The sequence below is a fragment of the Periplaneta americana genome, chromosome 15, assembly GCF_040183065.1.
Source record: "Periplaneta americana isolate PAMFEO1 chromosome 15, P.americana_PAMFEO1_priV1, whole genome shotgun sequence".
Lineage (NCBI taxonomy): Eukaryota > Metazoa > Arthropoda > Insecta > Blattodea > Blattidae > Periplaneta > Periplaneta americana.
This window is the reverse complement of record NC_091131.1, coordinates 137396533-137410376: the sequence shown is the minus strand read 5'-3', so window position 1 is coordinate 137410376 and position 13844 is coordinate 137396533. Positions and strand designations below refer to the sequence as shown.

General features: G+C 35.4%; 1 protein-coding gene across 8 annotated transcripts in view; it reads left to right on the top strand.

Moving 5' to 3' along the window:
- LOC138715379 (glycerol-3-phosphate phosphatase-like) overlaps nt 1-13844 on the top strand; it is a 181222-nt gene that overhangs the window by 39136 nt on the left and 128242 nt on the right. For 4 of the 8 annotated variants that reach the window (XM_069848235.1, XM_069848234.1, XM_069848232.1 and 1 more), the window contains exon 4: nt 655-865. In XM_069848235.1, the coding sequence (XP_069704336.1) occupies nt 655-865 (211 nt within the window). Of the gene's footprint in view, nt 1-654; nt 866-3554; nt 9157-13844 lie in introns of those variants that run through there. The other 4 variants (XM_069848237.1, XM_069848236.1, XM_069848233.1 and 1 more) reach the window with 2 other exon arrangements.

Sequence of the window (13844 nt, the reverse complement as noted above, 5' to 3'; positions counted from 1 at the left end):
TGTATTATTTACTTTAAAAACGAAGCACGTGAAAGATTTACTTATTGTATATGTTATGAGTTATACTGACGACAGGCATTTTCGTATCATATAGTTTTTTATTATCGCATTTGACTTGCATTGTTATTAGAAAGGTACAAATGTCTTGTGTTTTCGAATATAATCTTGTTAAGCAACTGATAAAACAAAAGAAAGAAAAAAGAAAAGAATCCTTAGAATCTTTTCCCAGAATAATATAGTTTCAGACAAACTTATCAGTCATTTCTCCTTCAAGCTTCCTGTGTGCTGAGACACATTACTGCAGACCAATGAATCTACAGCAGTTTTTGATGCCCCAATCAGGAAAATAGAGATGATATCTCAGCGTTATTGTGAAGATTGTAAAGATTTCAAGGCTGTTAAAAGTTGCAAAATGAGTAAACTAATTTAATAGTACTGGAAACCTATTGACATGCAAGAAGCCTACTGATCTACAGACACATAATTGGTGTTGGTGGCAGCAACAGGAGTGTGTCAGTATTAGTATATTATTTTATCCTTAGCTTTCAAAGGACCATTAATTTGAATTACATCCCATAATGTTTTAATCGACATTGACGGCTCAGTATTCTACAACTAATACAAGCTGTAAATAAATTGCTAAACTAATGTTAGCCAGATCCCCTGGACAGTGACATGAACACACTCCTGGCGAAGGAAGTTCACCTGGACTCAGAAGTGGGAGCAGTAGTTGTTGGTTTTGACGAACATATCAGCTTCCCCAAGATGGTTAAGGCTGCATCCTACCTCAAGCAGCCTGACTGCATCTTTGTTGCCACCAATACAGACGAAACTTTTCCTACAGAGTTTCCACTGACTGTACCAGGTAAATGAAAAATTGTAACTTTTTAAAATCCAAACATTCGTAAGACTGTTGGGCTCGTTGTTGGTGTTTTTGTTGTTGTTATTATTATTATTATTATTATTATTATTATTATTATTATTATTATTATTATTATTATTGAGTTACTATAATTATTATTGTTATTACTATAATATAATAATCCTTCAAAGGGAAATACTGTGATTCTGACCATTATTTGATAACTGGGGAATTATGAGAAAGACTATCAGTAGCCAAACGAGTATAGAAACAAGTTAATACTAGGAGATTCAATATTCCGAAATTAAAAGACGAGGAAACTAAGCAACATTATCAGGTCGAAATTTCAAATAGGTTTGCTAATTTAAGAAGTTCCGATGAAGTTGAGAAGAAGGTAGATGTTAATAGCCTATGGGAAAATATCAGAGAGATATCAAAATTGCAGCTGAGCAAGAGCATAGGTTATTATGAAACTAAGAAAAAAAACCGTGGTTTGATGATGATTGTTGCATGGTAGTAGAAACAAAGAAGCAGACAAAATTGAAAAATTCTTACATGATCCAGTCCACGCGAATAGAGATAAATATTTCAGTGAAAGACTGAAAGCAAGTCGTACACTTAGGAATAAAAAGAGAGATTACTTGAAGAAAAAACTGAATGAGGCAGAAACAAATAGTAAGAATACAAACATTAGAGAGTTATACTAGTATGTCTTCATTTATCTATCAAGATGTAATCTATTTGGAACGAAGTACCTACAGAGTAAAAAAAAAAAAAATGGTATTAAATTTTTTTGGAAAAACTAACTATTCATCAGCAGCAGATTTTCAGGGGAGGCAAGGAAGGCCTGGCCTCCCTAAATATTTTGTCAGAGACAACACAAAATGTGTTATCCCAGCTCTCGTGAGCTGAGATCGCAATATTCATACTGACCGCGTTTCTAGTCTTAGGGAGGAACATGTAATTCGTGCTGCTAGCAACAGGAAGCGCTGCAGGTAGCACTATGGGGTGGAATACACAGAGCACAAGCACGGAAGTTACTGTACTACAGTGACATCTAGCGACCTTGCATTCTAATAGTTGGGAGTAGGTAGGCAAAGCAGAACTCAGCTCCTGGTAACCATGACAACAGCTGTTTAGCCAATAGGGAAGCTGTCTTGTTCGCGCGCTTCATACCAAAAAGACGCCATGAAAGGAGTTGGTTTTGGCTTAGGCTCCTCGCTTCAGTCTGATGCAGTGAGCTTGTAGCAATGGATGTGAGTGATGATATTGTGGTTTCACTGTTGGAGGTTCCCTTTTCACGACGAAATGAAATCGACAGAAGAATTACACTACAGCAAGGTAGACCTACTCCGAAATTTTCATTTCTTCAAAATGATAAAGGTAAGACAGAACATTTAAATCCTCGTGGTATGATCAACACAAGTGGCTGTGTGGTAGTAGTACGAAGGAGAATCTGTTTTGTTGGCCATGTATACTTTTAAGTAATAACAAAGGCGTCTGGTCATATGAAGGCTACAGTGACATGAAAAACTTGTCTAGGGCTGTAGTTAGGCATAGCTCAAGTAGAGACCACTTGAATTGTTACGTGGCATTTAAAGGACTCTGTAAACAAACCCTTAATATATCGGAAATGTTGAGCGAACAGAATAGACTTTTAAAAATTAAATACAATGAAGAAGTAAAACTCAACAGGGAAATTTACAAAATTTTAATTGATGTCACGTGTGCTCTGGCTGCGCAAGAAATCGCGTTCAGAGGCCATGATGAAAAGGAATGCTCTCTAAACCCTGGAAATTTTCAAACTATATTTCTTCTAGTTCGAAGTAGGGATGTGGCATTAAAAAAACATTGGGAGAATATAGGATACTTTAGAGGGGTATCGAAAACAATTCAGAATGAACTCATTGAGTGCATTGAAGAAGAAATACAAGATTTCATTGGAAAAAGAATTAATGAGGCCCCTTTCTTTGCCTGTATTGTTGACGAGACGACTACATCACTGAAACATCTCAGTGTTCTATCGCTGTTAGGCTAGTTGACACAGAAGGTGATATTCAAGAGTTTTTCCTTGGTTTTCATGATGTTAGTGAAAGCAGAAATGCTGAAGGCTTGTGTAATGTTCTTCAGAAATACGATGTTCAAAGTAAGTTAGTGGCTCAAACCTATGATGGCGCAAGTGTTATGGCAGGTGAGTTGAATGGCTTGAAAGCTAAAGTTAATGAGCTTGCTCCACAAGCTTTATTTACTCACTGTTTTGCACACAGATTGAATTTAGTTTTACAACAGAGTTGTTCTAAAATTAAGTCTGTGAAAATTTTTTTCTCGACACTTCATGGAATACCTGCCTTTTTTAATCGGTCCTCAAAGCGTACTGCTATTCTCGACAGAATTGTGGAACAACGTGTGCCTACAAGCAGTGATGTCAGGTGGAATTCTAATACCAAACTCATTTCTGTAGTGCACACAAAAAGGGTAAAATTAATCGAAGCTTTCAATGAAATAATAGATTTCCCGGACTCAAACGGTAATTCAGCAAGGGAAGCACAAGGATTTATAAACAACCCACGTGATTTCAATTTTGTTTTTCTTCTCTTGACTTTCCAAGAAATATTTAATAAAACTGAGTTGTTATTTAATATTCTTCAGAAGAAAACAAATGATATTCGGATGTGTATCAATTCAATTTCAGATTGTGTCTTGTACATAAGAAATTTAAGGAGTGATCAGCAATACAGTGTATTCATGGAGGCTGCTGGAACTGCTACCAGGTCAGATTCATTGACTTCTTTAAGAAGAAATGAATTAATGGAAGAATGTGCTCCTTACAAGTATAAGCAACTGTACTTCGAAATTTTGGACAATATTTTAACACAGTTGGAATCAAGATTTCAAAATTATGAGAAATTGAAGCTTCTTGAATTAAGTGACACTACTCGATTTTCAATATATAGTCAGCATTTCCCTACTGAAGCACTAGATTCATTATTTCAGAATTATGAAACTTATTTTGACAGTGTGAAATTGCGTGTTGAGCTTCAAACTGTGTTTTCTCCACTGCACTAGGAGACATTCCATGGCAAGAGTTTGAGCGTACTGATAAAGAAGATGATTGAAAGTGAAACAAGTGAAATTCTTCCCAATGCCTTTAAACTTTTCTGTCTTATAGCCACAATTCCTTCCATAAGTGCTTCCGTGGAAAGGAGTTTTTCGTGTTTGAATCGCGTAAAAACTTTTTTTGAGAAACTCCATGACTCAAGAACGGCTCTCAGCATTGGCATGTATATCTATTGAAAAGGGGATCCTCCACAAACTTCAGAGTCGACCCACATGGAATGATGACCTGATCAGTCGCTTTGCAAAGAAGAAGGATCATCGAGTGAATTTGCAGTTCAAGTAATGTGAGTACTGGTATATGTATTTTTAAATAGTTTTTATTTGTAACCCTTCATCACGTGCTGGCCTCCCCAAGTTTTGAACCCAACGTCCGCCACTGCTATTCATACAATAATGGTAGTAATTGAGTTTGTACTTGCTAAAATAACCTGAAATATATTGTGACAGAGCTGGGATACGATCTCACGACCGGCAGAAGGATTACAAGGTCGGCCGTGTTTTGGGCGGGTTGTGCGCGCATCTGCTTCCTGGGGCATGTGCTATGGCGGAGAGAAGAGAGGGGAGAGAGCGACAGCGGCAGAAAGGGGAGATATCCAGATTATTCGAAAATGCCATCCTGACATCCGTGGAAATCTTCTATGCATCTGTCGACTGACCGCGAACTTTCTCGTAACTATGGTTTGGTTATATAAGAAGAGATGCAAGTCAGTCAGTAAGTCAGTGTTGTTACAGTCAGTGGACAGCAGCCAGTCTTGTGTAGCAGTGAAGCCAGCTTCGAGACCGAAGTTCGACTTGAGTTGTGTCCGTAACTGTGGAGCCAGAAGTCCTGAGTTTGAGTGCAGTGGACCGCAGTTGGAGGGACCTGAGTTCGAAGTTCAGTGGACTGTCTCTAAGGTCTGTGGTTCGAGATACTGTGAACTCGAGTGACTGAGCTAGAAGAACTGAGAACTGACAGTTCTGATTTGTAAATAGTGCTTTGTGAACATTAGTTAAAATTAACAGTTCATTGTTGTTCTCAATAATCCAAGTAAATTGTCATTGTCGTCTGTGGAGTGCAATAACGAATACTGTGTTGCTGTGTGGAGAGCAAATCCCATTGTTGACGGGAGTGGAATTAAATTGTAGAAAGTGAAGAGTTATTGTTGAGATAATAAAATCACATTGTTGTTCAGTAAAAAAAAGTTACAATATTATACTTCTTGATTGTCCCCGTAAAGAGACTGTAGCTGGCATAAGGATTGCCACAGGACACAACTGCCTGGTGGAATATTTATATAAACTGGGTATTTTACCATCACCTCAGTGTGTCATTTGTAATGAGGAAAATTCTATTATGAATTGGGAACATTTAAATGTTTGTAAAAAACTTGTAAATTTTAAATCCTCTATGGGGACTTTGTACTGGTCTGCCAAAAATCAAATGATGTTGAATCAATCTGGTTAAGCATTAAATACAGACATACATACATACATTATTTCTTTCCTTAATACCCACACGTAAATTTGTGCCTAAAATATTAAAGAGTCTCGAAGTAACAGTGAGAACCAATCAAAACGTTCATAGTGTAAAATAAGGAAAATTGTTATGAATTTTCTTAAAACACAGGTGCCTGGACATTCTGTCTTTTTCAATCAGACATTCAATTTAATATGAATCTGCAGTAATATCTTTGTAAAATTCTTTAGCTAATGTTGGCATTTCAAAATACTTCATGAGGTTCAAGACGTGCTTCTTTTCCTTACTGGCCATAATCTTCTTTGGCGAAGTAGCTGTGTTCATTATTTTCTGGATACAGGTCTTATTTTAATATTTGAACTTCAATGTGATCTTTTCTGTAGGTGTCCGCCATCAACAGCAGTAGACCTACTTTGTTGTTTGATTTTCTTTAAGTCATCACTAGTTAGGTTGTAATTTTAGAGGGCATGGAAAGTAATAATACAAATCAATTTATCCTTCCGAACTATTTTCATTATTACACACTTTTTTAACATTTTAATATCATCTTATTAGAAATTAGTTTCATTATTACTATTTAAAACTCTGTTTCAGTACAATTCGCGCCACTTAAGTTCCATTGTAGCCTATGCCTATCAGGATCTTTACTAGCTTGCTGTGTTATAAGTATTTACAGAGCGGTCTATGACATTCTCTTGGTGAACAGAGTCCGCTATAGTTGCTAGAGTTGGCTATTAAAATTACAGTATTCATATTGTTTACGAACCTTGACTACAGAAGGTGTTGAAAATGATGTCCCTTTGCTGCAACCCATTTCTGACATCTCTGAAGGAAATTGGCATTTACAGGTGCACGTTCGTCTTCTGTAATTTTCCCAATTTCTCATACAATGCAGTCTTTTGACTCACGGATTGTGTGCAGATTATCTTTGTATACTTTACTTTTTAGATTTCCCCGTATATAAAAATTGCAGGCTGATAAATTTGGAGACCTAGAGGACCATAATCCTCTACTATAACGGTTCCAGAATAAGAAGGTATATGGCCTAAGCCAGTACAGTGCTCGCTGCTGTACAGTATTGGTACATGTTGTATGAGACGTGAAAGACAGAGTCAGCAGATACGTGTGACAAGGACGGAAAATATCCACTAGCGCAGCGAGCGTCTTGTTTCCATCATTGTGTCTTATTATTACTATTTAATACGAGAAAAATTGGCTACTTCATAGTAGTCGTGTACTATTCCAGGAGGTGGGCGAGACCTCATACTAAATGAATATGTGATGTATTGTGTCTTATGTTTAAATACTCTTACTGAAGTAAGTTTTATCCAATTTTCATTATTTAGTCGCTTTAAAAATCAGTAGATCTTGGAAATAAAGCGACAGATATGTAGAAATGTAGTGCAATTTGTTACTCGTAGTGAGAGAGAAACGGTGACTTGATTAAAAAAAATCGAAGGTGGATATTCTCGCCTGAAAAACTGTAAGTAAGAAAGTGTATTCAAATGTCAAAACTTCCTTGTACAGCAATCAGGAATTTATTATTCTTCATTTCTTCAGAGGAAACAATGTTAAAGTAAGCATATTTTCTAAGGGCATACTATGTATCGTACAACATAAGCATACCTTTAAATACGTAATTTAGTACTTACATTGAAAATTAAGATTCTTTTCCTCGTCTCTGTTAAAATTAAGCATACCTATCCAATTAAATTTAATTTAATTCAATCTCTAGTTTATACCTACCTAGAGGTCCAGGGTTCTATATTCTATCACTGTGGTCTATGGTATTAGAAGCCTACGATTGAAAGTATAATATGTAAAGAAGTGAATATAAAACCACAGCCCAATAATATTGTATTGGAAATATTGACGGTAAACATTCTATAGCCTATTAGAAAAAAAGTGTCTACATTGTACAGAATATAATAGATGTACCGTAACTCAAGGTTTTTAAAATGCGAATTGAATTTTGGAATTATTATATCTCCTCGATTCTAGTATGCCAATATATATTTTATAAGTGAAATGTGCTGTGGTGCAACAATTTGTTTCAGGGAGAGGTAAGAATCTTGTCGTGTGCAATTTTCATGACAATTCTTACCATCATTATAATGGGAGGGGGGCAGTAGCTGCCGGTGATCAAAATCCTCGGTGAGGCCAGATGCAACTAATTTAAGTGCCTCCGATAGGAAATGTTTGTTTATGATATTAATTATTATTGTTATTATATTATTAATATCATTATTACTGTATTATTATTATTATTATTATTATTATTATTATTATTATTATTATTACTATTATTAGTCTATTCTTATTACTATCAATGAAAAATAATAATTTCACTCACCAAATAAGCTGTTATGCTCTGAGTTTCAGTGATTGTTTCAGTGTGATGAAGCATCCCATATTGTGTGTTGAAATTCCCCTTTCTTTCTTTTCTTTTTATTTTTTTCCTTTGACAGCAACAAACAAGGCCAAGAGAAGTTTATTTTGCATCACATTACCACATAACCATTTATGTTGTCTATACCAGCAGAATGCAATAGACACTCGCGTTTTAAGATTGTGTCAGAAAAATTATCAGCGATGTTGTAGGTATCTCAGTAGTCTCTCTCTTTATTTAAAACTTCCTTTCTTTTAGTATTATTTCTTCTCGAAAAAGGACACTCTAACAATGAATTAACTGCACCAGCATTATTTCTCTCATTTGTTTCTGTTTATATTTTCCCGAAATACATAACAACATTGGCCCAGATTCACTACTGTACTACGAAGTACAATAGTAGAACACCCTCGCTTATGTCATAAACTGAGACATAAGGGGAGAGAATCTCGAGTGGGTTTCTGTCTGCCAAAGAGCTGGAATTTTGTTATTTATGACCTAGTTAGGAAGACAAGTCACCACTGCTATTCCCACCCCACTGTACCCTTGAGGCCGGCCCATGGATGGGAGGAGTGAAACCTGACCAGGCCAGCCGAATTGTGCCTCAGCTACAACGTTTTAAGCGTAAACTCAAAGCCCGCGAAAGGACATGAAATGCATTAAGCCAAACCCGGCACGAACGATTTTGGCCTCAGGAACAAATTTTACTGCAAAACAGGTCTATATACATCACAAGCCAGACTCGGCACGAGCGATCTCTGCTTCAGGAACAAATTTTACTGCAAAACAGGTCTATATACATCAAAGTTTTCAAATGCTTCTACAGCGATATATGCTTTATTCAAATAACTAATACATTATATAAAAACACAAAATTTGATTTCAGTTAAGCCAAGTGACTGAGGCCCGGCCTCACTTGCCTCAGTCAATCAGCTGCCACTGGATGGGGGATTAACAATGCTGTATTATCAACTAATTTAAAACTGTTTTCATTCGGCACAATGACAAATAGTCCAAAAGCCAATAGACTGTCAGATCAAAACTTTGAACAGAGGCTGAATAATGAGCAAATTTGAAGTATGAAAAAAAAAATAGTCACATATGAAGTTTATTTGAAATAAATATTTTTTAAACATTATGTTATATAATTTTATAAAGTTTATAATAAACAATAAAAAAATAAATTTAAAACATGATGTTAAAACTCATATTTTTACCTCCTTCGCACTTCTGATAAATAATAGCTTTAGTAATTGTGATTGTAATCGTGTAATCAATTACAGTACAAAATGCCCACCTCTGATAAGAACAAAGTGAGGAGTAGCCTACATAGCATACAGTATATATATATATATATATATATATATATATATATATATATATATATTACTATATGGTCTTACCATTCTCTTCCATTTGTCGTTTTCTTTTGAAAAAAAAATTTGTGATTTTGAAATAATTTAGTGACATACCTTTACATAATAACAGCTTAATATTAATAATACTTTGATCGCTTAAAAAAAAAAAACCAAAACCTAGTACTTATAAAAAATAAACTGTTGGTCTGATATTAAAAATTGATCAGCATTTCCTTATTATTATTATTTGTGCTATTTTTTTAATAGTATGATTGTTAACAATACTTCTTGTGTAAAATGTTTAATAAATAGCCTAAACAGATTTACTTCAATGGTCATTATCTCGAAAACAGCTTTCTGTCTCTTGGTCTCTTATTGCATAACTCCGTCCAATTCATTGTTGTGATGTGTCATTGTCTCTGTGGTTCGCATTTTGTTATTTTTGTTACTATAGTAAAATGACTTCGAAGTTCTTTCATCTCATTACAATAAATTAAAAATTATAAACTTGAAGTTTTGGCCACAAAGAAAGGTAAAACTATACTATAAAGCTCTCTAATATTTTAGGAGTGTAAAAACCATACCATTTACATCTCTAAATTTTTGGGGGTAAATCTTATGCCCTCACCCCTCCACACCATTGTTGTGCCACTGAAAATGTAATTAATTTTTGTTTCATTTTAAAAAGTTTCGTTGTTCTTAAAGGGGCATGTTAATACTCTTCCTTATAATTAATTTAAAAAAGGGAGAGGATTTTGATCTTTATAATATCAACAGTTACCTCAACATTTTTGCGATATTTCTTCTTACACTGTGTGTAATATTACGATGAAAAGTGAAAATCGTACCATAGCCTACCTTCGTCTATGAATGTAATATTTTCCTTTTGCATGTAACAGACAAAATACTAGACCCACTTGAATTCTTTCAAGAGACATTGCTACTGTACATAATTATTATTGTTCAATAAAGGTTCTTCAATACACACAGAAAACAGTCCACGTCTGAATTTGAAAAGAAACAAAAATCTGTCTCTGTTTATAGTGAGAGACTTCACAGCATATGGTATTAAGGCTTGGATATAATCATTGTTTAGTCTTAAAGCAATAACTTGGAAACTAATTTAAGCGATAACATCCCAGCCAGTTTAAGCCATAACATGCGAACCAGGTGACATACCAATTCCATTCTTGTACCGTCACATTCAGATTTCATAGTTCTATCAAATGACACAGCTTAAAATACAATCCTGGGTATAAATATTGGGTGCGCAAGAAAGAAAGTAATACGCGATGCGTCAGCAAGACTGAGCAACAATTTAACTAGGCAACACCACCTCACTAGCATTGGCTAGTCGACATAAACCCGCTTGAACTAGCTCTGCCTTATATGCCTTCTTATTCTGAAAGCGCTCTAATAGCCCTGTCCCCGAATATTTCGCCTATCAAATTCAATGTTTCGACTGCTGTATGGGCATTTGCTGAATCCTGCTGGAAATAAGCACTCTGACACTCTACTAAATATTGCTTAACTGTTCAAAAAATTGGTTGAGTATTTGTGTTCTGTATCTGTCACCATTGATTGTATCATCAAGAAATGTAGGGCCTATAACCCCATGTGCAGTTATAGCACATCATATATCAACCTTCTCATCATGTAAAGGAGTTTCATGAACGAGATGAGGATCTTCTGTACTCCAGTATTTATTGTTTTGCGTTATAACATGGCCATGTAAGTGAAACCATGCTTCACCTGTGAAAATAATTACTGTAGGATCCACAACGCCATCGACAACACTTTGTAAAACCCGGTTACAAAAATTCACACAACTTACATTATCTCTAGGCTGTAATTTATGCACTATTGTCACTCTGTAGGTCTTAAATTTAACAATTTTAATGGCTCTAAATGCTGTGGTTTTTGAAACACCCATTTCTTGTGAGAGATGGCGGAGAGATTTTCGAGGAGAATGTTCTGACCTTTGTCCTATCTAATCGAGTTTTTTCTCAGTAAGTACACTTGGGTTTGTCTTTCCATGTTTATTCAGAAGTGACCTCGTTTCTCTAAACTTTTTATTACTAGCTACGTAAAGAATAATTTTTGGTCTTACAGAATATATCTGTTATGGTAACAATAATAATTCTTTACAACGTGCTCATAATTTGTGTGTATGTTTTGTAAGCAGTGTTCGTAAATATGATCATATTACTCCATCCCTGGAAGCAATAGGTTGGCTTAAACTAGATAAGAAAAGAAATTTACATTCACTTCTCCTTCTCTTCGAAATCTTGAACTCTTCTCTTCCTTCGTACCTGTTGTCTCACTTCACTTACCTTCCCACCACAATCTGAACACACGCTCTCGCCATGAAACAATACTAATAATACCATCCCATTGCACCTCCTCATACTCATCCTCTTTCACAATAGCCCTGCCAAGACTGGAATTCGCTACCTGCTAGCATCAGGGACTGTCAAAATAAAATTGAATTCAAACGCAAACTTACTAGGCACTGGTTCGTAATTGAGACTCATTCAGACATGGTTTCTTGTAAATAGTTCCCTTAATCTATCACAAAATATTTCAATATCCGGTAATTTCATCACTATAGAATTTTGTTATTCTAGGTTTAATTTGTAATTCAGTAAATACAAAAATATTCTTTGTTCTTAACTTCTATGATAAATCGTCTTACTTACTTACTTACTGGCTTTTAAGGAACCCGGAGGTTCATTGCCGCCCTCACATAAGCCCTCCATTGGTCCCTATCCTGAGTAAGATTAATCCAGTCTCTACCATCATATCCCCACCTCCCTCAAATCCATTTTAATATTATCTTCCCATCTACGTCTCGGCCTCCCCAAAGGTCTTTTTCCCTCTGGCCTCCCAACTAACACTCTATATGCATTTCTGGATTCGCCCATACATGCTACATGCCCTGCCCATCTCAAACGTCTGGATTTAATGTTCCTAATTATGTCAGGTGAAGGATACAATGCATGCAGCTCTGCATTGTGTAACTTTCTCCATTCTCCTGTAACTTCATCCCTCTTAGCCCCAAATATTTTCCTAAGAACCTTATTCTCAAACATCCTCAATTTCTGTTCCTCTCTCAAAGTGAGAGTCCAAGTTTCAAAGCCATACAGAACAACCAGTAATATAACTGTTTTATAAATTCTGACGTTCAGATTTTTTGAGAGCAGACTAGATGACAAAAGCTTTTCAACCAAATAATAACAGGCATTTCCCATATTTATTCTGCGTTTAATTTCCTCCCGAGTGTCATTTATATTTGTTACTGTTGCTCCAAGATATTTGAATTTTTCCACCTCTTCAAAGGATAAATCTCCAATTTTTATAGTTCTATTTCGTACGATATTCTGATCACGAGACATAATCATATACTTAGTGTTTTCGGGATTTACTTCCAACCCTATAGCTTTATTTGCTTCCAGTAGAATTTCCGGTTTTCCCTAATCGTTTGTGGATTTTCTCCTAACATATTCACGTCATCTGCATAAACAAGAAGCTGATGTAACCCATTCAATTCCAAACCCTCTCTGTTATCCTGAACTTCCCTAATGGCATATTCTAGAGCGAAGTTAAAAAGTAAAGGTGATAGTGCATCTCCCTGCTTTAGCCTGCAGTGAATTTGAAAATCATCAGATAGAAATTGGCCTATACGGACTCTGCTGTAAGTTTCACTAAGACACATTTTAATTAATCGAACTAGTTTCTTGGGAATACCAAATTCAATAAGAATATTATATAAAACTTCTCTCTTAACCGAGTCATATGCCTTTTTGAAATCTATGAATAACTGATGTACTGTACCCTTATACTCCCATTTTTTCTCCAATATCTGTCGAATACAAAAAATCTGATCAATAGTCGATCTATTATGCCTGAAACCACACTGATGATACCCAGTAATTTCATCTACATATGGAGTTAATCTTCTCAAAAGGATATTCGACAAAATTTTGTACGACATCAACAAAAGTGATATTCCTCGAAAGTTACTACAGTTAGTCTTGTCCCCCTTCTTAAAGATAGGTACGATTATGGACTCCTTCCATTATTCTGGTACAATTTCCTTTTCCCAAATAGCAAGTACAAGTATATAAATTTCGCTAGATAAAGAGCTTCCACTCTCTTGTATTAATTCTGCTGGAATTTGATCAATACCTGGAGACTTGTACTTTTTCAGATTTTCTATTGCAATTTCTGATAAATTGTCTAGCTTTCATTAATCAGGTAATCTTGTCGTACTTTAAGTTTCATTGTAATTGTAAATTTAATATTAATTGTAATTTTATTCTTCATATTATAGTTGTAATCCCCTGGAAGAGGGGCAGAGAAGGCCTGACGGCCTTATCTCTACCAGGTTAAATAAATAAATACTAAATAGTAAAATATAGTTGTCCTATGTGGAACAGGAACACCAAGAAATTGCGTTGCAAAACATCCGCATTATTTCACAATTCTTTGTTATCAAGTAACATTCGACAAGATAAATCTTTTGTTGTAATACAAACTTTTGTGTTGCCATATTAAGCCACAATCTTCAACTAAGACGTACGTACATCAATACAAACGTCAACAGAGCTCATAGGCAATTGAACAGCAGCTATCAGCAGCTATCAGCAGCTATCAGTTGCA